This window comes from Alosa alosa, chromosome 24 (assembly GCF_017589495.1).
Source record: "Alosa alosa isolate M-15738 ecotype Scorff River chromosome 24, AALO_Geno_1.1, whole genome shotgun sequence".
NCBI lineage: Eukaryota > Metazoa > Chordata > Actinopteri > Clupeiformes > Clupeidae > Alosa > Alosa alosa.
This window is the reverse complement of record NC_063212.1, coordinates 7,390,781-7,414,394: the sequence shown is the minus strand read 5'-3', so window position 1 is coordinate 7,414,394 and position 23,614 is coordinate 7,390,781. Positions and strand designations below refer to the sequence as shown.

The following is a 23,614-nucleotide window of genomic DNA, read 5'->3' as shown; positions in this document are numbered from 1 at the left end:
TTCTTAGGATATGTGCACAAAACTGACCAAATGAATCTTGAACCATGAACCATAACATGAATATGCAACACTGTTGCTTATTGGATTTGTGAACTGCAAAATGCAATGTTGCATCATTTAGTTACTGCAATGGAAATTTGTCTTTGTTCAGTGTCATGTGCTTTTGAGTTTGTACAAAACCTGAGCAATAAACGGCAAAGCTATTTCCTATATATGGCTATGACTCGACATGATTGCTTTGAGACACCGCCTCTACTTATGAATGACCAGCAGTGTGGTTATAGGAAGTGTTGTGTGTCTGTGTTGAAATTCCGCCACTGCTAAACATTAACCTCAATTCAATCCTTTGACACGATATCTCAATAAAATCCATGGACACGTACAAAGACTTCCAGTCCAAGACAGACGGTATGATACTAAGTACCATATCGCCACAACAAGATCATCTTGACCCCCAATCAAATCCATGTCTGACAATGGCGTAGGAATCACTGGAGGTGTTTGAGCCCAATTAAATAACACTGATAAAACAGGAACATGTATTGTGTCAGCACATGTAATCACATCCAAGGGTTACTGAACTGGAGGTGCACATTACCAAATACTTCCAATGGTCTTGCCAACAGTGTTGATAGCATCAATATAACCGAGAAATTGTCAGATGACCAGAACAAATTCCGAGACACACAAAAGGTTTTATTTCAGCATTGCCTTGAAACAATTAAATAGTGCTGAGGACAGCGTGCTCGCTTCTCCTGTTTCTCACTTCACTTTTCACCTCCTTCCCTTCATATATTACAGCCACAGGGGTGCAAGTGATTCCCCTCGAGCAGAGGACAGGGAAGCAGTTCACATTTCATGTAGTGGTATGGAAATACAAAAAGAGCACAGGTCACAGGTCCCACCAGTGCACTGAAAGTCAGCCAACAGATCTCACAATGATATGGGTGTAATAATGCAGTGGTCTGCTATTTGATTTTTAAAAAAAAGAGAATTGCAGTCTTAATAAACATATCTGATGTAACAAGGACAAGCTGGATTTGTTGTTCACAAACATGAGAAACAAATGTCATAATTTTTCAGAAAGGAAGTTTGTTCTTGTGCTCACTGTGCCGCTTACAGTCTGGACAAAACTTTACGAAAAGTGGTGATTTAAAAAAAGAAAAAAAAAAGAAAAGAAATCCTTGATAAGAGAGGAAATAAAATGCAGAGACATTTTGTCTGATTCAGTTCACTGGAGAAATCAAGAGGCTATGTCTATCATGATCCACAGGGTACACCTCATCATTGTGGCATGTGGTTTAGAGCATCTCACACAAGCAACAGTTACTGAAAAATACAGATTTCTCTGAACAAAGAAGAGGAGAGGAAAAGAATGTGTTTCACTCTGTAATGTCAGTCAAGCCTTTCTTGTGTACACACTGTATGAGCAAAACTATGCCAGTATGCTGAGAGATTCTGGTTGAGAAGTGTGATGTGGCTGAGCTCACATACAAATGTTGGATTGAAAGTGGATCTGGATATAACTGCTACGCATATCAAGTTAGTTATGTCTCTATCACCCTCTAAATAGGAGGTAGATTGGAAAGAAAGCAACAGTTCGTTGAAAACTCACAATGGGACCGAAGAAGCTGCAAATGGTCCTGGTACACGGTACACTTCTCACCCGTGGAACGTACAACACGGAACACACCAGAATAAAGTCCATTCACCTCTCACTAGCCCCACTGTGGGCCGGAACTGCAAATTTAGGGGCCGTCTTAAAATATATAAATAATAACAATAAGAAAAAAGAAAAAAACATAAAGCTCTACACTTATTGAATAATCTTCACTGTTATTCCTCAGGTTTTTAATGTGTTCACCACTTGTTGGTTCAACATGGTAATCTGTTGGTAATCGGGAAGTGCAGGAGCTGATACTAATACATATAGCACCACAGACGCAACAGGCTTCAGAGAAGAAACAAATGCATTTCAATGGAAAAAAAATTGGTTCGCAATGATGACAAACATACTGTAATATTTTTATCTGCCAACAACCAAACAAATATTTATATAACTAGGAGCTGTATATCATATCATTTTGCTCTTTTCACACAGTGTTTCAGCATTACAAAAAGTAGGAGATATTACATATCAGTGGTTTGACAAATTGTTTTTGTTTGATTTGATCAAATGATTTCAACTGTGCATAACCTTCTAATACTCAGCTACAGACATGAATGTATATTGAAATCTGTTTGAAAACAATTGCTCTGTGGATAGACTGCATCACCCTCAGGTACAGTTCTTAAAAAAAAAAGTGTTGTATCAGTGCAAAGGTCTAAAGGCAGATGGTGAAACGTGCACACTAGCCAAAAGTTTATATTTGTGTCCAAAAAATGGCAGCCTGTGGAAGAGGTTAGAAAGGGTGTCAGGGTGGAAGCGACAGCATAGTGGACGCCGGTGTCTCTCTCTGTGTTGCTTGTGACGATGGAAGAGATGGAAAAGTCTACTGCATGGACAGCAGGCTGTCGGAGGAGGAGGAGGAGGAGGAGGAGGCGGGAGGAGGACAGGGCATGGAGACGGAGACGGAGGAGGCGGAGACAGACGGGGGGGCTCCCGAGGGAGTCTGACTCGTGGCTTTGGCCCCTGGTGAGGAGTGATAGTCCAGTGCGAGGAATAGAGGAGGTCGGCCGGGGAGGGGCGGGGAGGGGAGGGGAGGGGGGCGTCTGGGACTGGCGTGGACGGCTGGGCAGGGTAGAGATTCAGGTGATGACAGTGGGACCCCGGCGTCCGGTCCGCTCGTGGATGTCGGAGATCTTCAGGGCGATGGCGATGAGGGGTCCCAGCACCACCTGCCGAAAGATGGACATTTGCGGTCAAATATTTCTGAAGGTAGTAGTGGAAAACATCATCTATTCACTCCTGGTTAGAAGAACAAGGCAATGTGGCAAAGCAAAATGCACAACCCCTGCATGCATCTTACTTTAAATAACCTCATGTCCTGTTGTAATTCTTTACATAATGAAATATCATGATAACACCACCAATCACATCTAAAAGGTCAGTTTGCAAACATCAGACAACTGAATGAGCACAATGCACCAAACAATATAATATTCATTAACCTCTGCAAAATGCAAGCAAGTACTTGAAATCAGCTATGGGGATTATACCTTTTTGATGTCACTTAATACTACAATTGTGCTTCTGGTATACATTGCAATCTCAGTCAGCAAGTTTATCTGAGAAACCTTTGCATAGCAAGTTTCTCTAAGCAGGGGTGGGCAAGCACTTTCATCCGGCCCGCCAAGCATTTCATTTGGTTATCAGGCCGCTCGCTATTTTTTTCCTGTGATAGAGACGACGTTGGTTAGCCTCTACTGCACATTCCTTAGGGAATGTTTACAATGTCAATGTCAAAACATCATGTCAAATGAAGGTACAGCTCTAGCCATAGCTGAGCAGGCAGAAGATCATTAAATTGTTCTTAAAGCGACAGTGCACAATTTATACATTTGTTAAACAGCATCAAATTAGCATTTTTAAATATTTTAAAACAAATACTTTTGATAGGCTATAAAAATGTATTTTTGTGTGTGTGTGTGTGTGTGTGTGTCGTTTGGGGAGGTTGTGCGGCCCGCGGGCCAATTTTCAAAACCCAATGTGGCCCTTGAGCCAAAAGGTTTGCCCACCCCTGCTCTAAAGACATGAACATATTTTGGTATCTATTATCCACTCAACACTTGGCCATGCCAGTCCATGTTATTCATGTATTGTTTATAAACTAGCCGTAGGCCTTTTCAATTCAGGAAAACAACTCACAGCCTGATAATGACTGGACAATCTGTGATGATGTGGAACTGTTATTCCAGATCGATAGTACTCCATAGTATTAGAAAAAAACACCAATAAAAAGACGACAGACAACAAAACAATTCTCTTAGTCGTGAGAGCAGCATCAATGTTGTGATGATGCTGGTGGTCAGGGTAGCTGTGTCACTTTGGCATTACAGTTGCTCAAACTATTTGCACAGCACTGTGTGAGTTCTAAACATATACTATGAACATCAAAGAAAAATAATTGGTGGGGTCTGTCCACCATACAGATACTTTTTCATGCATATCCGTAACCTTTGCCCTTGCCAATGCCAAATGCACCTATGCACCCACTTTATCTAACCAGCATCCACCCAATCAAGTTACTAATCGATATGGGCAAGATAAAAACACACAATAAACTGGGCACATACTTATCATCTGGCTTTGGGTATACATATCACTAATAACAATATTGAAAGGCAAAATCTTCATTTTTCCTCCTGGTTAAAAATGGCTAAAATGAAACTGAATAGTTGGTTAAAGGAGAATTCTGGTGTGATATTGACCTAAAGTGTGCTGAAACATGATACCGAGTGTGAACATATGTCTCATAGCCCATCTCGGCTTGTCCCCTGCACTCCAAAATCTGGCTAGTTAGCCGATGCTACCAACAGCTTTTCAATGGTGGTGCTTCGGCATCGGGCTAGCCATGCAAATAAATCACTGTTTTACACCATTTACGAGGCTCAATGTATCTCCACACTTCATTGGTAGACTTCGAGGGCCCTGACATTTTAAAACGAGACATTGAGAACTTTGAAAAGCACTGGTAGTTTACTTACAAGACGATTTATACAGACAGTATCTTCGCGAAGTTTAGCGTTTGCAGCCATGTTGAATTTAGTCACGATAAGTGGAGGACGCAGTAAGAATGAACAGGTATGATAAGGGATCAGATTCCAAAAATAATTCAGTGGAAATGCATGGATTCCAGTTTCTTCCAGTAGCAGCAACTGGAATCCATGCATTTCCACTGGATTATTTTTGGAATAATAATAAGAAGAACTTTGTCCTGCATGTGGACTAAAGATAGTTGGGGTGTGGGAACCTCTCTACCAAATCATGGAGGCCTACCTGGGGTTCCCTGTTGTGTCTCTCTGGGTCCCTCTCGAAGCTCTCGGCGTAGATGCGGATGGTGGCCCCCACACCCACGCCCGTCCCACTGAGGCGGAAGATGATTCTGGACGAGTCCGAGAAGTTGATCTTCAAACCCTGGAGAGGCAGAGAGAAGACACCTGTTACGAGGCGGTCCTGGCTCAAGCTCTTCGTTGTCTAGGGTATGTTCAATTAAACTAAAAAGCCTACTGCAACTCGCAACCAACAGATACAAACACAGAAAGACCTGAGAACCACCCTCCACGCTAGCCCTACGTGTGGTGCACAAACTTGGAAGTAGGTCCTAACTGTGGTGTGTGTGTGTGCATGTCAGCTTGGCAGGAGAATCAGAGAGTGGTCACCTACCTGTGGCATCCTCGCGCTCCTGGCCCGGTACTCCGATACTTGTAGCCCTATGGCCAGCCCAAGCGATGGTTCTCGTACACGTTCAAGTTTTTATTATAATTTGATGGTGCTTTTTCCAAAACCAAAATATAGTCCACAAATGGCGGCAACGTGCAGGGACAAACAGGCCACAGCTCCCGCTGGGCCTTGCATAACGAATTGCTGCCAAAACAGTTTCTCTTCAAAAGGTTACGACAGGTGTTCAATTTACCAATTAGCCACAGTAGTGACATCACTGAAACCCCGCCTGTAAGTCAGTGCTTGCCCTACAATGTGACCCTAACCTATCGTAACAAACCTTTATCAAGGTTCAAAAGCATTCTCTTTTCCTTTAATATTTGCTAGTCAGCCATCTTCATACATTAACATACCCATTTGAAAACAGTTGATCAAACTCTGAACTTTGGCAAGTATTTTTCCCTCAAATCGGTGAATTTGTAGAAATTAATGTACAATTAAAAAATATAAACATTTCTGAAGAATATTCTTTCAAGGCTTGTTGAAAATCAGAGCAGACTAAACAATTCCAAAGTGCAGTTTGACACAGGCTTCATAATACACTGCCCTTAATGACAGTGCAAATAAACCGCCCCACAGAAGACAGTCAGTTTCCACAATACACACAAACAACATGACTACTGAACTACTCCACGTAGATCATATTAGACTCAAGACACCTGCTCTCTTCACTGCTTTTGAGCTGCTACCTTCAGGCTGCAGGTACCGTTACCCAGCCCTCTTAAGAAATAGGACAAAACAGTCATTTATACCCCATGTGATTATGTCTATAAACAAATTCCTGTGAGATAAGAGTAGGTCATGACGCCTTCTGTACCTCTTTTCAGCGGGTCTAGACGGTGATCTTTTTGAGTTGATCTTTTTTCCTTTTCTTTTCCTTTATTGCACTTATTTTTAGTTTTTATCTCTAACTCACTAAGGACCCCTGTGTGATACTGGGGTACTGTGGACTGATGCTGCAATGTTGTTCTCACTGGCAAAAGGTTTCCCAACAGGGACAATAAAGAACCTAACTAACTAAATGTGTAAAAATGAATGTACAATCAAAAAATATGAACATTTATGAAGAATATTCTTTCAGAGCAGACCAACCAGTCCAAAGTGCAGTTTGACACAGGCTTCATAATACACTGCCCTTAATGAGTGCAAATAAACCTCTCCACAGAGGACAGTCAGTTTCCACAATGCACACAAACAAAATGACTCATTGCTGAATTACTTCACGTAGATCATATTAGACCAAAGACACCTGCTCTTCACTGCTTTTGGGCTGCTTCCTTCAGGCTGCAGGCACAATACAATTCAATTCTGTAAGTCTGTAACTTTGCTGAATTATTTCACATAAAGTAAACGCCTGACATTTGTGACACTATTATTTACACTAAGCTGTACTCCCCATTCACCAACTGATATGGTCTGTGGTCAGACTGATCCAGGGTGACCAATAGCATGATCATGTTTCAAAGCATACTGCACATTCTCCTGCAGCAGCAGAATCAGCCACATCAGGAGGCCAGTGGTCAGTTGTATGGATCAGGTAGAAGGAAAAACACTCAAAGACGTCAAGCCTAACACTGCCCTCTTCAGGAGTCTTAAAAAATCCAGAGTAGCTCTTGGTAGAGTACTGTAAATGAACTGTTGGCATACAATATATATTTCACAATTCTGCCAGCAGAGATACTGGTCATTATCACAGCGCACCACAAAGTCTCTATGGATGGGCTCCCACCAGGACAGTCTACAGAGGGTATAACTGTTGGAATAGTATACGATTCTTGGGAGTGACATAGTGATTCAATTTGATCAATATTTAAATAATTATGCTTCCAACATGAGTTTCATCAATCTTACGTAATTTCCTGTACTGTTATAGAGTGATATCTTTTAAAAGATAATCATCACAAAACAAAATACTTTCAAACTAGCAGGGCAAGGTGAAAAAAAGGCAAACTGGATTCTACATACGGGGCAACAAAAGCTTGTCTCCAAAAGTGGCACATGTCAGTGCAAATGTGTGTCTGCAAGAGTGACAAAGAGACTGGAGGGGGGTGGGAGTGCAAGAGGAATTCAGTGGTTCCCCATAGCAGCGTGAACGGAATAGCTGTGCTAAGCTCCCTGTCTTCATAGCCCCGCCGCATATGTAAGCGCACATTTATGTAGTCAGGCTGCTTCTGACTGTCTCTCTGACTGGGTGACAACGTGTGTGTGTGTGTGTGTGTGTGTGTGTGTGTGTGTGTGTGTGTGTGTACATGACTGTTTGTGTGTGTGTGTGTGCATGTGTATTTACATGTGTATATGACTGGTTGTGCATGTGTGTGTGTGTGTGTGTGTGTGTGTGTGTGTGTGTGTGTCTGTGTCTGTGTCTGTGTGTGTGTGTGTGTGTGTGTGTGTGTGTGTGTGTGTGTGTGTGTGTGTGTGTGTGTGGGGTTAGACAGCTGATACCCTTGTGGAGGGCCTCCTCGGTGCCACTGACAGTTGCGGAAGAGAGGGGCAGCAGCTGAAACAACTCTGGCGTGTGTGGAATGCGCTGCTACTGTGATAACACCCACAAGGACAGGCAGGGATGGATTAGACCGGAGCTGATGTCTAACACACAAAAAGATTTATGTTTTATGTTTTCCTATCATTCATTTCCTGAAATTTTCTAGCTCCATATTCTAGGCTTGCTATTCTCTGCAACCTCAGAATCCACAAGTGTGTTTTTTCCACAACGTGGAATTTTACATTTACGTTTTCCTTTTGAAGCCAGCACTAAAATGTTTGGTGTTATCATGTTGGAGATTAAATACATTTATTTTCAAGTATTGTTCCACTGTGTGTATGTGTATGTGTATGTGTGTGTGTGTATGTGTGTATGTGTGTGTGTGTTGGATAGAGTCTTCACACATTTCTGGTTGGAACAGAAGAGTCAGCTGAGAAAACCTCTGAGGAGAAAAGTCTGGGTGTGAAAGGAGGAAAAAGGGATGAGAGGGTATGGAAAGAGAAAGAGAAGGAGGGATTAGAGAGATGGCAGAGACGGATGGAACAGAGAGAGGTCATCCGGAGTGTTCCATTGACCATGACAGGGTTGGGCTTGTTGCTGTGGAGAGAAGCTTCCAGGCTGCTACTATTCTAGCCTCACCCTCTCTCTCTGTGTGTGTGTTCTGGCTCTCCATGTTTATGTCATGTGTGTGTTTACATTCTTCCGAGGAGTGTGTCTGTGTGTGTGTGTGTGTGTGTGTGTGTGTGTGTGTGTGTGTGTGTGTGTGTGTGTGTGTGTGTGTCTGTGGTGTGGAGGAGGACTGAGGTTGTTCACATTTGTTTCAGGGCAGTGGCCAAACTGTTAATGTCATTTAATTCCTTGGACATAAGGTGTCTTAACATACATGGACTACATTCTTATACTCTATCTTCAGTCCTTCATACTCCTGATAAACTGATTTTTTGGTATGCAAAACCCAGAAACTTGAAATTTGAAATTCTTCCTTGTGTTCAACTTGATAACTGATACGAGGCCACAGTGGTGTGCATTTCCAACTCAGAGGACAGAACTCACCTTCACATAACCATATACCAGCTAAATTCTTTAGAAATGTACCTTAAAAACCATACAAACATAAATGTCTGTATTAGATCATACAGAGGCTGAATGATAAGTGATCTCTCACCTGGTTCCTAGCCACAGTCCCATCAACAGGGTCGATGTACTCAAAGTTGTCGGCCTTCTCCACAGTGTAGACGTTGTTTCCAACTGCAAACTTCTGACTGCAGAATGCTTTGTCTGTGATGACAGCTTCTAGGTCCTTCATCAGGTAGAATGCAGCTCTGGGGTCGATGGCTTCATAATCAAACCTTGACACATGAGTAAAAACAAGGCATCTGATAAGTAGGAGTGATGATGTTTTTGTGATTTCATGAAAGTCACATACATTCCCAGATGCACAGATTAAGGTGGGCCACTTCACTGTCATTGAGAGTGTCATTAAGTATGCATGTTTTAGTTTAGCTTATGATGACACGCAGTAACATGTTACTGCAACCGTGCGCACAAATATGACATCAGAAGAACACCACATTTACAGCTAGCCATGGCTCCATAAACCAACATAAATCATTTCTAGTGCCAGCGTCCCTCTGACTCTAAACTTTGTGGGACGTCTATGTGGGAACAGGGCAAGGCCAAAGCTAAGGAAGGGCTTTGTCAAGAGCTGCAGGAGCCAGGTAAGAGGAAAGGATATGCTTTTACTACAACACAGCCATGATGATGAGAGCCCTATGAAAAAACATGAAAGTCGCCGCAAACTAATGCCCTATGAATTTGCTTTCCACACAGCCAATCATAAACGACTAATTTAACACCACGGGTGCTAAAATGGCCTTGGGCTGATGACATGAAACCAGGTCAGATAGATAGAAAAACTGCTAACGGGGCCATTTAGAAAGGAAGGGTATTAGTTCAATAACAGTCTTTACACAGGCACATTGACAAAGAGCAAGCCTCACCGGCAGAAGAAGTTGCGTCCAAATTTGGCCCAGTGGTCCCTGACGATCTCCTCCACGCCCTGCTTGCGAGCGGCCATGATGGACAACCACACCAGCACCGTCCACAGGCCGTCCTTCTCTCGGATGTGATCGGAGCCTGGACATTACATCAGAGGGGGACAGAAGGGCGAAACTCTGCACTCATGAAAGGTAAATAAATCCAAATGTTATTGCAGCTACGCTCCAACAAAATGCACTTTTTGCAAGTTCTCTTTCTGGCCAGAGGTGCTCTGAAACAGTCACTCTGATGGGAGCAGCTGGGCGGAACGGTGGAGGAGGTGGGAAGGATCCTTAGTGATGGACCCAACCTTTCTTTCTACTGCGTAACTGTAAAGGTCTTAAGAGTTGGGTCTGAGAGAAACCAGTGATTTTGGTTGAGTGTTGTGTGATGATTCTTGTGAGTTGTTCCTTGTCTTTGTCAGGAAGTTGTACCAGGATGCAATATTGAATGCGAGGACTGATTCAATTAGTGACCTTTCAAAGCTCCTCACTGATGAAGATGTGAATGTACATGCAATGAAATGTACAAGTAAAGGGGAGAGTAATGAAGGTTATTAAAATATATTACACAACTTAGATGTGGACTGGGTGATGTAATTTTAACCTTCAAATAAAGTAGACATTTATTATTTATTATATGCGTGCATTATTGTGGACATCTTTACTATTAAAATGGTATGTTCCTTTTCAGTATTGATGTCAGATATGATCAGATATTTACAGTTCATCGCAACTGGTTGACGCTGCTCATATTGATCTGGTTTCAGACTTCAGTCTGTTTCACTGTTTATATCACATAGGCTACACATATCTAATGAATACCAAATGTGCCTGGAGAGAAGTTCTAATGGAAGGACATAAACAAGATTTCTTCAGAACAATATGTTTACTGTATGTTGGAAGAGATGAGATGTGGTGAACCACATAAATGTTCCAGAAACATCTGCACATGAGATAAGCTCACCATCTCTCTCTCTCTCTCTCTCTCTCTCTCTCTCCTATCCAACCCCATCTCTCTATGTCTCTCTCTCTCTCTCTCACTCCTTCACTCTCTCTCCCTCTGTCTCATCGCATCTCTCTTACTCTCTCTCACTTCATCTCTCTCACCCTATCTCTCTGTTTCTCTCTCTCTCTCACACACACACACACACACACACACACACACACACACACACACACACACACACACACACCCCATTTCTCTCTCTCTCTCTACACTACTTTGACTCAAAGGCCTCCATTGGCACGAGCCCTCATATAGCACAGTTCATATATCATCAGGACTAGTGCAAGCGTACAAACACACCCCATTGGACAAACATTAAGGGCCCTTTCTCCTCAAGGGAGGGATAAGCGTCCATTACACCAGCTGGAGCTTTTACTGGGGGAACGCTCATTTAAAGTGCAACTGAGCACACTGACTCCTATTTATCATCAGCCGAGCTGAGCAGCCACCACTACCACCATGTTTGGAAGTCAAAGACAATGTTACATAACAAACACTCCATAAATTCAATCTTTCAGACCAAGCACGAGGCACAATAACAACAAACAGGAGATCACATTCAGGATGGAAAAAAACCCATAAAGGTCTCTTCAGATGATAGGTTTCCTGCATAACAATATGACTTTGTTGACCTACTACTTAAAAGCAAAAAGATGGATACTTCACATACTTCCTGAGGAGATAAAGGGTAAAGGCTAAGGGAGGACATTTTGTTACTGTCCTAAACATGAAAGCCAAGTTCACTCTTTCCTCCAAGGACCCAATCACGCCCTGCAATTCAATACAGCTTAGGAGCAAATGCCGTTGTTGGTTTAACTAATGATGGTCTATTGACTATGATCACTTATTACGTGATACACTTATTCCTCCATTCACTGAGCAGGACACTGATTGGATGTACTTACGTAGCTTGTATTAGATTTATTTGTACTGCTGTTTGCAGAGATGCTGTAGTTGTGAAGTGCATATCTGGAATTCCAAAGTTATTCAATAATCAAGGAATCAGGAGAGGGCTGAGAACTCAAGTCACCCATAATGGGCTTTCCCATAAAAGGGTACCCACAAATTTCACATTTCAGTGGAGAACATTCAACAAACCACAATACAATACTCTCTCTCTCTCTCTCTCTCTCTCTCTCTCTCTCTCAATCTTTTGTTCCCACTCCCCCCTTCCTCCGTGTCAATCTCAAACAGAGAGAGATTTTCCTGGTCTTGGGGAGGCTGCCAGGGGGACTCCTTTGGGTAGCAGGCCTTCAAAATGCCATATTCCTTTTATAGCAGTGGAACGTCTTGTATTTACAGAGTTTTATTTACAGTTAATGTCAAGAGGATTTCAGCGAAAGTGCACACACTCCTTTTTGTCATGTTGACGTGTAGGTGGGTTACATTAAAGCCAATAGCTCTTTTTTCTGTCAGGACAGCTCATGGAGAACCCTAGCAAGCCCTGAGAGCAGTAAATAAAAGTCACTTTCCAAGATGGAGCGCCCTTGTTAGCATGATTACATCCCCCTGACTTGTGTTTGATATGTGTTTCTTGGTTTTGTTCAGGAATTTAGTCTCCCTGACAGTCTCAACTACTAAATAGAAAAGACAGATGCTGAATCACTGTATTCACCCTAGGGGACGACCTTGGTCCTCCTCATGTGAACTTTCTGCTTCTGCAGATGTTTGTGTCTTGTAATGACTTGAAAACATGCACTGAATACGTGTGGGGAAGCCTACATGTACATTAAAGTGTATCAAAGTTTCTGAGTGTACCTGACAAAATGGTTCATAAATATATTGTGGCGTATTGGGATGAAGTCAGCAGGCCCGTGAGGGGCTGTGACGATGAGTACTCACCTGTTCCGAAGCTCTCCTCCCCGCAGAAGGAACACCGCCCAGAGTCCATCAGGTTCCCGAAGAACCTCCACCCAGCAGGAGTCTCATACAGGGCCACCTTCATCGCCTTGGCAACCCTGGGTTGAGGGGGTGGGGGGGTGCATGTGGAGTTCAGAACTCAGTGATGCTAGCCAAAGGAATGGTACTTTATGACTTCAAATAGCCCCTATCTTGCCATCCGTTCACAATCCCGATGAGACTCAGGTAGCTAGATAACATTCTAATAACAAACACAGAACAAGGTGTGCAGGTTTGCTTGTTTTAGACATTAAAGCAGGTGACATTCCAATCATACATGTGAAGAGTTCTGTGTAATAAAAAAAAGTTGTACTGTGTTCTGCTTATATAAACTATTTGTGAGTAAGAGAGGGATTATTATTGAGAAAGGGAGTGGAATTTGGAGTGCTTGTTTACTTCCCTCTCCTCAGTCCCTGTAGAGTATCAAGCAGCAACGAGCCAAAGAAGCTAACCCAACTCAGATCTGTCACATCAGTTCTACTGAGAACGAACACATATGACAGAAGCAAATATATAGAGATAGAGAGAGATAGATAGAGAGAGAGAGAAAGAAGAATCAGATCTTTGTTTCCCTCCATTTACTCCATCTTTGTTCCACAGCAGCGTGACCAAACAAGAGAGTCACTATTCTGCTGCATCGTGGCATGGACCAGTTACCGCTGGCAACCACTGTAAACACAAACCGCCCACAAAAACAGACCTCTACAAAAATGGCATGTTATATGGCAACCACGATACCACCCCAGCGTGTATAGTATCAATTTAAACACACGGACTGCATACACACGTTCCTCTCACATACGGTATGTTCTTAAACTGACCTAAAGTTCATATAAATATTCACCTGACTCATAATCAGTGGTCGCCCCCCTGACCAACATCTGAAGGTTTCGCTGCTTGGCATCTCCTATTCAAACAGTTCATAAGCGAAGCCCTCCCTGCATGCTGATCTATTCCCCGGCCTCCAGAGCAGCATAAACACGCCGGACAAAGTGGCCCTGAGTGTAAACAGAGCTGCTGAGAGGCACTCCTAAAAAGGCACAGTGCTGGGGGGACGCCACACACACACACACACACACACGTGCGCGCACACAAACACACACACACACACACACACACACACGCACAAACACACACACACACACACGCACACACACACACACACACACACACACACACACACACACACACACTCTCTCTCCAGGTCCAGGCCTCTCCAGAGGGAAGCAGAGCAGCCCAGCAGGCAGAGGCACAGAGAAAACAAGACCCACTCACTACACCACTACACACACACACACACACACACACACACACACACACACACACACACACAGCACCACCACCAGTGTTTTTAAGCGCCTTTAAACAAACGACAGCAAATGCGGTTTCACTTAATCCGTTGGAAGGTGTCAACAGAAGGGTCCTCTCCTTATCACCATAGCTGATTAAAGGGCTCTGAAAAGCCACGGTGCTGCTCAGTAAACTCCCATCTTCCTGCTTAGATACGCAAACTCCCATCCTCCTGCTTAGATACGCAAACTCCCATCCTCCTGCTTAGATACGCAAACTCGCTGGGCTTTGCCAGCTTGCCCATTTGCCATCACTGAAAATAAGACCATCTCCCCTTTAATAGATACGGTATAAAAATAACATTGATCTGGAGGGCGAGATCCATGGGAAAATCCAAATGTACTTTAAACATGCTGTACTGGGAACTACAATAACAATGTTCTTGAGTCAGTGTTTTATTGCCTTGTACATTACTGGGTATTCCCTGGTGGCCCCTCTCCTTTAGACATTCCTGAATTAAATCCTGAACTTAAATCCTGAATTTTTCAACATATAGTCTAAGCTGATGACACATTATATCGTGACAGCTTTTCTTGGAACACCTCGTCTTACTCTGAGGTCATTTTCTTCGGTGGAGGCGGCCTTGTCTGTTCTGAACACCCTATTTTAAGGAGCAATTTACTACTGACATTTATCCACACTGGCCCTGCTCCTGCTCCTGCCCCTGCCATGATCCCTTCTCCCCCTCCACCTCCTCTTCAAAATACTGAGAGGGAAGGATGTCATTAACCCACCACTTAGCACTTAGTATTTCGTCCTTCATGCGTTCCCCAGCAATTCTCAGTCTAACTATGGACAGTGCTAAGGTTTAGAAACACGGACAGGAATGACAAATAGTCTGGGAGATTCACATCTGATGGATTCCTATGGATTCCTATTGTAATGTGGCAGTAGAGGGGTTGTGGCAAAACATAGAAGCTGACAGTAGCTGACTCATACTTATTTGGGGCAGCCGTGGCCTACTGGTTAGCACTCTGGACTTGAAACCGGAGGGTTGCCAGTTCGAGTCCCAACCAGTGGATTCCCTCACGGGATCAAAAAAGTATATATACTTATACTTATTTGATTCATACATGATGGTGGCAGCAGTGTGATGTGAGTCATTTATAAATACCCTGTGATCTGAAAAAGCCCATCTAAAAGCCAGCTTAGACTTGGAATCATCAGCAGTGTCTCCATGAGTTATTATCTCTGATACAGAACTCAGAACATGAGTCACGGTGTGTATGATGTGGTTAAAACAAAACAGAAACACAAAACCAAATGCAACGGGTCGCCTTCTGGCCTCCAACTCACACTGACCAATCGGTGACTCCGACATCACAAAATCAAAGCACAGCCGTGCAACATTCTTCCTCCACTCATTGAAACATGAAAAGGTTATGCAAACTGGGACTGATGTGACATAACTTTACAGATATATTTAGCTGCTGAAGGCCTCCCTCGTCAAGGCTGTGGCTGAGCTCACACTGTTATTCATAGTGGCCGAGGCCTGTCCAGTAACAAAATGCCTGGCCCCTCTGTTTGTCAGGCCCGACTGGGCCCCTGTAGGTTAGCACTTGGGGTTAACATTGATAATCCATGCTGTGTTGGGGGTAGTTCACCAAGCATGTCAAGAACTAAAACTGGCCCTGAAGGACAGATTTAACTTCAAACAATCGCTGTGTTTGACTATTACTGTGTCCCCTTCACTGGTCACGTAGTCCAAGCTGCTGGTTCCAATGACCTTTGAGCCATAATGAAAGCTGTGCTGAAATAGGCCCCCTCGGACAGATCTTTAAAACTAGCTGAGTTCATGCAGAAGGGAGCACTGTGCATGGTTAGTCCCTTTCCTCTTGCCATATTTAGAAGGAAAACATCCCCTGGTAACAGTCACATTACATACAGCTCTTGTGCTAAATGTATGGGAATGTAAACACCATCCAGTTTAAGAGAATACACACAGTGTTTTGGCGGTTTGGAGTAAGCATCAGCTTGCCAGGATCATTTGATATTTATTTCTGGCCCTTTTAACATTACTGGTGTGGGGGAGGTAAAATACCATCTGCGTCCAAATGGGTATTCTAAACACCCCAACTATCCAGGCAAACATTCAACCAACATTTGGACAAATGAGTCAAATCAAGACAAAACCAGTGAGGTTATCTCCATGAAAACAAAACAAAAAAACAAAAAAACAAAAATACTTTTACCTCATCTTTGACCCCATTGCACATTTGAAATGTGATTAAAAAAAAAAAAAAAAAAAGATTTTGACTGCACTAACACTGTCAGCACAAACATCTGCCATGTGCAGTCACAGAGACAGCCCACAAAAGTGATATGACATTTATTCAGATAGCAAACAGTGTATGTGTATGTCTCTCTCTCTCTCTCTCTCTCTCTCTCTCTCTCTGTCCATTTCTTGGGTGTAGTGGTGTACAAAAATCGACTTCTACATTTACGCCATTTCGATGATGGATGTTTTAATCTGATCTTTAATCATTGTCCATGTGTTTCCCATAACTACAGCTATAAATTTCTCCCGTGCATGGGAACCCTGTATAAAGAATCAAAATCCTTGACCCCCTGGAGCAAGAACTGGCAGACGACTCCATTTCTCCTGCACAGATGTCTGCTAATATAATTCCTTAGACCTGCTCCAAAAAACATTAGCCATTGAATTCTGCTCCCCTCCATTCCACAGAACATGTCCTGAGGCTAGACAAGTGGGTGGTCTACTCTCTGGCCGAATGGGATCTCCATCTTTCAGGTACATCGGCATTTATCCTTCTTGCACAATGTCCCTACAGACTAGATACAGAGACGGTTGATAAAGCATGTATATTAAGGATCTTTGCTAGATATGTCCTGTGAGGTCACATCCTGTTCCCTTGTCCCCATCCCTGTTCTCAAGCTTTGCTACTGAATGCTGCAAACTAGACGACAGAACTTTTTGGCATACATGCAAGCTGGAATACTGTCCAATTGCTTTCAACAAAAACAACTTAATTTGGTACATGATGGATGTCTTCAGATTCAACTGAAGCTACAATAACCTATGCAATCACAGAGAAAAGCTAGTGTGTTTTGGAGTGATATCCTATGGAAGTGAATCACAGTTTAGTACAAAAACAAACCTACACTGCACACACACACGCACATACACACACATACACACACACAGAAAGTGAGAGAGAGAGAGAGAGAGAGAGAGAGAGAGATAGAAACACAATCAAATTATGCACAGACAAAGGAGCTTAATTTAACTAAACACACACACACACACACACACACACACACACACACACAGAGAGAGATAGAAACACACATAAAATTATGCACAGACAAAGGAGCTTAATTTAACAAAACACACACACACACACACACACACACACACACACACACACAAACACACACCAACGTGCTGTGTAGTGTGTGGGTCATTTCTTGTAGGTGTGTTTGACTGCTACCTGTCGATGGCGGTGCTGGTGGGCATGCTGCGGGCAAAGCCCCGGACGCCCGACTGGCGGAAGTAGGGGATGCAGGAAAGGTTGGCGGCCACCACAGCCAGAGAGTCCGACGGGTTCAAGAAGAAACCATTTTGACCCAGAATCATGCAGCGATCCTGTCAAGGGAAGGCAGACAGTCAGACGCCACTACAAAATGCCTTCAGCTAAAGTCATGAAGTCTCATGATAAAGAAAAGAGAGAGAAAGAGCAAGTGTCTGCATTACTGAATAGACCAGTGATTCAAAGCTAATTATGGAGGAACATTGTCACCTACCCCATACAAGTTTACAAAAAATAGTATTAATAAACATACTGAGACAGCGATTCGCTTAGAATTATTGTTTGTTACTCTCATGAGCTTTGATTGGACTCCATACAGGCACAACTGAGGGGCAATACATATACAGTATTGTTATACAATCCATTATCTAATTTGTTTTCTCAGTGTCTGGGTAAATAAAATCAGAATGATAGCTGGAACACAAGAAACCGTTTTACATCTTGGTACTTTCAGCATAAAGTGTCACAAAGAAATCAATGTGAATGTATGTTACTGAAACTTCACATGTGAACATGGGCGTCAGCCAGCTAAGGCCAATAGCAGATTGATTGTAGTCGTTTAAATGGTTTTCATCTGTGTATGTTTTGTCAGTATATCAACAGCATTTGACATAGTTGCTCTTATTCTTTTGGTACTGAGGGCCCCAATGAACAATATCTCAAGCCTTTGGCTGCCTGACTGTTGCTTGCATTGGCACCAGTGACCATGACCTAGAGAGAATTGAGGGTTGCTGATTACCCTCCGCCAGAAAGCCAAGTGTCGTATCAACAAGCAGCCTAATCCCAGCCCTGATTAAGAAAATACGTGCAGGGATGAGAAATGGTTGGCTATCAGTGTGTATCAGGATGGATATGCAGGTCGTAATCCCCCCACTCATGGATCCAGGTGGACACGAGAGTGTTTCAGACTAATCGAGGAGATTATTTGATGCTGAGACACCAAATGCTGTGTTTCATTACCTTTTGTGGAGTTGTCCCGGTACTTGAAAACGGATCATTTACTTTTTCTAACAAACAATCAGCCAGTTCTACACCACAATGTTAGCCTGGAAGCAAGCCCAAACTCATCCCCTCCCACAAAATGTGAGCCTGGCTATGCCAGACAACCACCATGAACATCGCAGCACATATTACCAGTAGTATTAGGGGCAGCATTACTTTGCACAACATCTGGTCTTCTATACAGATTATAAAACTATCTGACATGTGTTTGAGCTGTAAAATATTTCATGAACATAACGATGAATGACTCCACTGATTTTATACTGTGTGTACTTGCATTGAGCTACCACTATGGTCAATTTGGAGAATACTTGGTGCTCAGGGATTCAAGGGCGGACTCTCTGAATGCATGCCTGCTTGCTGACAGTACAAAATTTCAAAAGTTCAAAATGGTGCAACAGCAGAGCTGCACATTCCCTCACCCCATCTGCATCGAAGGCAGCTCCGAAGCCGAACTCTCCTCCCTTCATGGCATCGGCCAGCGCGGTGGCGTAGGTCAGGTTGGGGTCAGGGTACTGGCCTCCGAAGTCCTCCAGAGGGACACAGTTCACCGCAGAGTTGGCTGGAGCACCCAGCTCATCACACAGGATCTTCCTGACGTACGGGCCCATCACTGAGAAGCACGAGCAGAAGATAAGGAACAAAAAAAGCCCACAAATCTGCTGCTTCACAGATGTGGTCAGTGGAAGTTTCTACTGGTGGTTATCCAGCAGGACTGAATCTTGTGCCCAACTAAAAACTAAACACAGTGACTGAAAAGCTCCATAATGTCAGCTACTTTTAAAGATGCTTTTATGCTTATGTACTTTTGTATCATCAAAGATAATTACATGTGTTCTCTATATTGGATGATGTCACTGGTAATGATGACTGCTTTGGTACCTCCATTCATGGCATCCACCTTGATCTTCAGTTGGTCCGGTCCGGTCAGAAGGCCTTTGATAGCGCTGAAGTCAAATATCCCCCGCAGCAAGTTGAGGTACACGTCCACCGAATCCACAATCTCAACTGGGAACAAAACAGTACAACTTCTGAAATATACAATAAGGACTGACGATGTTTTAAATTTACAGATGGTAGTGGATTACTGTTTGTTCTGACTGAATACCTCGGAAGGGTTTGAACTTGTTCTCCAGGTCAAAGTCCTGGCGACCCAGTCTGGACAGGTCAATGCGCATATCTGGACAAATGGCGTACTCCTCTAGAGTACGGCTGACCTGATGGATCTTATCAATGACTGTATCTGGAGCAGGACCTGAAGAGAAAACACAAGCAAGCACAATAACATATCAAGGCAACTGGCATAAAACAAGCACTGAAATCGCTTCAATGAAAAAAAGATATTATGACTGTTATTGGTAATACAACATTTCACCAAATATATAACTGGATGTGTACAATGTTTCCTGAAGGACAAGGGCATGATTCCAAAGAGTATCTTTTAGAGGAAAGCTGAAAGAATGAAAGCTGTTAAAAACAGGAGGATGGGAAAAGATGGCTCAAAAGCAATATCTTACAACATCTTACAGGAACATGTGAAAACAATCTCTCTGTTGGGCTACAAACTTTTCAGTGGATCTCACCTCCGTTGGCGACATTGAATTTGATCCCAAAGTCTCCAGCGGGGCCCCCAGGATTGCGACTGGCGGTGAGGATGATCCCTCCGATGGCCTTTATCTTCCTGATGATGCAGGATACGGCCGGGGTGGACAGGATTCCATTGTGTCCGATAACCAGCCTCCCAATCTGGAGGACCATTCAAAAACATGCTGACTATCTGTCTGTTTCTTAGGATCCATCACAAATGATTAATACAATTTCTACACAAAATGTGCAAATTTTACCATTTCATTTATTTTTTTCAACCTGAGGATTCATAGGAAAAGTGTATCCACTGCTGATCATGGTGTTCCACTGAGTGCTAGGCTTTTTTTTTCTGTAAACATCACATTAGTTTTTGAATCTGAAACATGTTTTATATGAACTAAGTGAATGGTGTATGCGGTATGGTCAAGGTTTTTGCCAGGCTGAATAAAACTGAACTAATCTTAGAAGGCAGAGGTTATGATAACAAGCATAGCACTGTATCATACAATAAATATAACATTTGACCTTTGAGGGTGCTTGGCATAGACAGTGAAATAAGCCAGTCAGAATTGTAATTGTAAATCCAACAAGTTGGAAAACAGGCCTGGTTTCAATCACTGTTCAACTCCTTTAGGTATGTAGCCTGCTGCTGTATGAAGCCACACAACTGCAATCATGAAGCCATTAATACATTTGTGTGGATTTCACAGACTTGGTGTCCAATTAGTCCAAGCATCTCCAAAGTTAAAGACCCTCTAGCATAGTTCTTTTAACTCTGCTTTTGTTGAATACTGAACCAATGAATATGGCAGAGGTTTATTTTGCCATTTGTATGCCAAGTGACACAACTCGGCTGTTTGTCCCTAATTTATCTTTTACAGGGGAGTTCAATGTTTTGTAATATTCAGGTGATTATTAAGATTATTCAAATACTACAGGATTACTTAAGTATATATGAAAACATCTGGCAGAGCACACTACTGGTACTACTTTACAGTACAGGGCTTGTAAAGCTAGGGTAGGCAGGACCTTGAAAGAATGAGATGTATATTGGTCTGGAGAGTATTTGCAATATCTTTGGGCAGAGATTACACACCATTCATGAATTTTATGCAGTTGACATCACTTTCTACCTTTGCTGAATGATCATGAGGTCGCGTTTTCAGTCATAAAGTGCGAGTCAAATGAGTTCAGCTTTTCTCTATTATTAGATTGTTACATGACTCTTTTGGCTCCGACGTTTGTTATGCTGACCCAGTGCTCCATTACACTTCAAGGTTCCTGAGCACTCACAAAAGAGAGAAAACGAGAGAGTAACAAGCCAACGGTCACCACCAGCTACCCTTATACCGGAGTCGTCCGAGCTCTGCTGCTCCCTCGATACGAGCGTATTCCCTAAAAGCTTAGTACTGGTCATCCATATAAGGTGCTGTCTGGGATGCGCGCTGGGAGGGGGAGAGAGATTTCTCTGGTGCTACATGCCAACATGCGCTCCGCTCCCCCGGATTCATGAACTAGGTGTTTATACATCACCGGGGTAACAGACACGTTAATGTGCCACATTGTGCCATACCAATGTCGTGTCATCTCTCTGTCGGTCGGGAGGATAGCTGATACAGCCAGCATAGTTTAGATACCCATCCACAAATGCCAAAACATAAGCAGACAAGGCAATATTTAGAAATGGAGCGTGTGTGGATCAACTAAACTATGCCGTGGTGTTTCCCTCGTCTGTCCCGTCAGTAACGCAGCTATGCAGGCAGATTTTCGCTCCCCCAAGACGCACCCGGGCAGAAGGCACTAGGGGCATCCCCTGTATCCCCGAGTCTCCATCCTGAACGTGGAAGGTTAATGAGGGGAAAGTACCGATTCTGCAGGAAGTTGGAGGAGGAAGGATGGCAGGATGGCACTGCAGATAACATAACTTTGAACTTCAACACTGTTTACTCTACCATATTTCCCGTGATGTGGCCGCATAATAACCCTGATTTGCTCAAAAAGCCGCGTGTGAATTTGACACTAACAACCACGTGTATACTGTTATGACTAGTGCTATGACAAACTGAGAATAACCATAAGCAAGAGGACATGGCAGGCTAGTTGAACGGTACCTTGAAATCAACTTTAATAGACAGGCAGGTAATGGCGAGTGATAATGAGAGAGTGGTGATTGTGGAAGTTATTATAAAATAAAGAGAACACGACATGACAACAATTTAATCACACATACACCTACCCCATTTGCTGCGGCCATCTGTACGATAACTTCGATGGCTGTCCGGCTGAAATATCTCCCGTCACTGCCCACAACCATTGTACATCCCTGGCGGTCCCGCAGGTCGATGGATGACAAGACACTTTGAACATAGTTTTGCAAGTAATTTTTCTTGCTCTCAAACACTGTCGTCTTTTTCCTGAGCCCGTTAGTCCCTGGTCTTTGGTCATCAAAAGGTGTTGTCTGGACGGTAACGACGGGGATAGGGGTAGTCTCCATGATCTTCTTCAACCACCGGCAGCGGAGGCTTCGGCTATAGCGGGGAGAAATTCACGGTAGACTTCGTCTGCTGGTCAGTTAAACAAACACAAACTGGGCTTGAGCCTGAAACGTTTGAGAGAAGCGCGTTTGATCCACACTTGGAGAGCAATCGTTGAGAATGGGTGCGTCCTCTTCAATGACGATTTACAGTGAGTTGATGAAGCTGATACATCAACGGGTGCCTACAGTAATATTCATCTAAAGCACTGTAACATTTACCTATAGGCTATGCGCATTAGATGTGAGTTTACGAAAAAGTCAGAGATCAAATACTGTGCTAGACAACTCCCTCTCCTACAAGTCAGCCTTTAGAAGGACAGCAGCTTGCCAAAAAAAAATTAGGGAGGGCCAAAAACTCCTATAATCAGCTGCGTCTCCTGCCAAAAAATAACCCATGATGTGTGGGAAGAATAGGGTAGGGACCAAAGCTATGTAACCGGACGCTCCCTCTGTCCATGAACACTTGTGGACCACAGGAGGGCTGTCACCGGCTAGCTGTCGCTGGGCACGCAATTAATAAAAGTTTCCTATTCAGTGACAGTGACGCGTGACACATTGACTCTTCTTGGCCTCGAATAAGTCAGCGAATACTGAATATTTGGCTTGTAATTTATTGTATTCAAGTTTTAATATATTTTCCTACGACTTACAACAAAACATGTGGTGTTAATTTGCGTGGAAAGCTGAGTGATCAGTGCGTAATAGAAGATGGACCCTCTTCACGGTCGTGGTTATCTTTTAAATTAAGTCACATAATGTTGTCAAAATGTTTTAATTCA

General features: G+C 43.2%; 1 protein-coding gene and 1 long non-coding RNA gene across 2 annotated transcripts; one reads left to right on the top strand and one right to left on the bottom strand.

Annotated features, from left to right (window-relative positions):
- Window positions 1-675: 675 nt before the first annotated feature.
- Window positions 676-23,141, bottom strand: pgm5 (phosphoglucomutase 5). The gene is made up of 11 exons (XM_048236580.1): window positions 22,536-23,141; window positions 20,296-20,458; window positions 19,821-19,967; window positions 19,595-19,720; window positions 19,135-19,325; window positions 17,612-17,766; window positions 12,753-12,868; window positions 9,866-10,001; window positions 9,031-9,214; window positions 4,940-5,077; window positions 676-2,838 (listed from the first exon to the last, which is right to left on the bottom strand). The coding sequence occupies exons 1-11, from the start codon at window positions 22,791-22,793 to the stop codon at window positions 2,749-2,751; spliced, it is 1,704 nt and encodes a 567-aa protein (XP_048092537.1). The 5' UTR covers window positions 22,794-23,141; the 3' UTR covers window positions 676-2,748.
- LOC125289627 lies at window positions 9,966-17,678 on the top strand. The gene is made up of 3 exons (XR_007192659.1): window positions 9,966-10,054; window positions 16,846-16,911; window positions 17,595-17,678. It is a non-coding gene; the product is annotated as an uncharacterized LOC125289627 (long non-coding RNA).
- Window positions 23,142-23,614: the final 473 nt, after the last annotated feature.

Coding starts and splice junctions, on each gene's coding strand:
- pgm5 (XM_048236580.1), bottom strand. CDS start 22,793: ATGGAGACTACCCCTATCCCCGTCGTTACCGTCCAGACAACACCTTTT. Junction 20,459..22,535: donor AGATGGCCGCAGCAAATGGG/GTAGGTGTATGT, acceptor ATGGTCCTCCAG/ATTGGGAGGCTGGTTATCGG. Junction 9,215..9,865: donor GGACGCAACTTCTTCTGCCG/GTGAGGCTTGCT, acceptor TCATGTGTCAAG/GTTTGATTATGAAGCCATCG.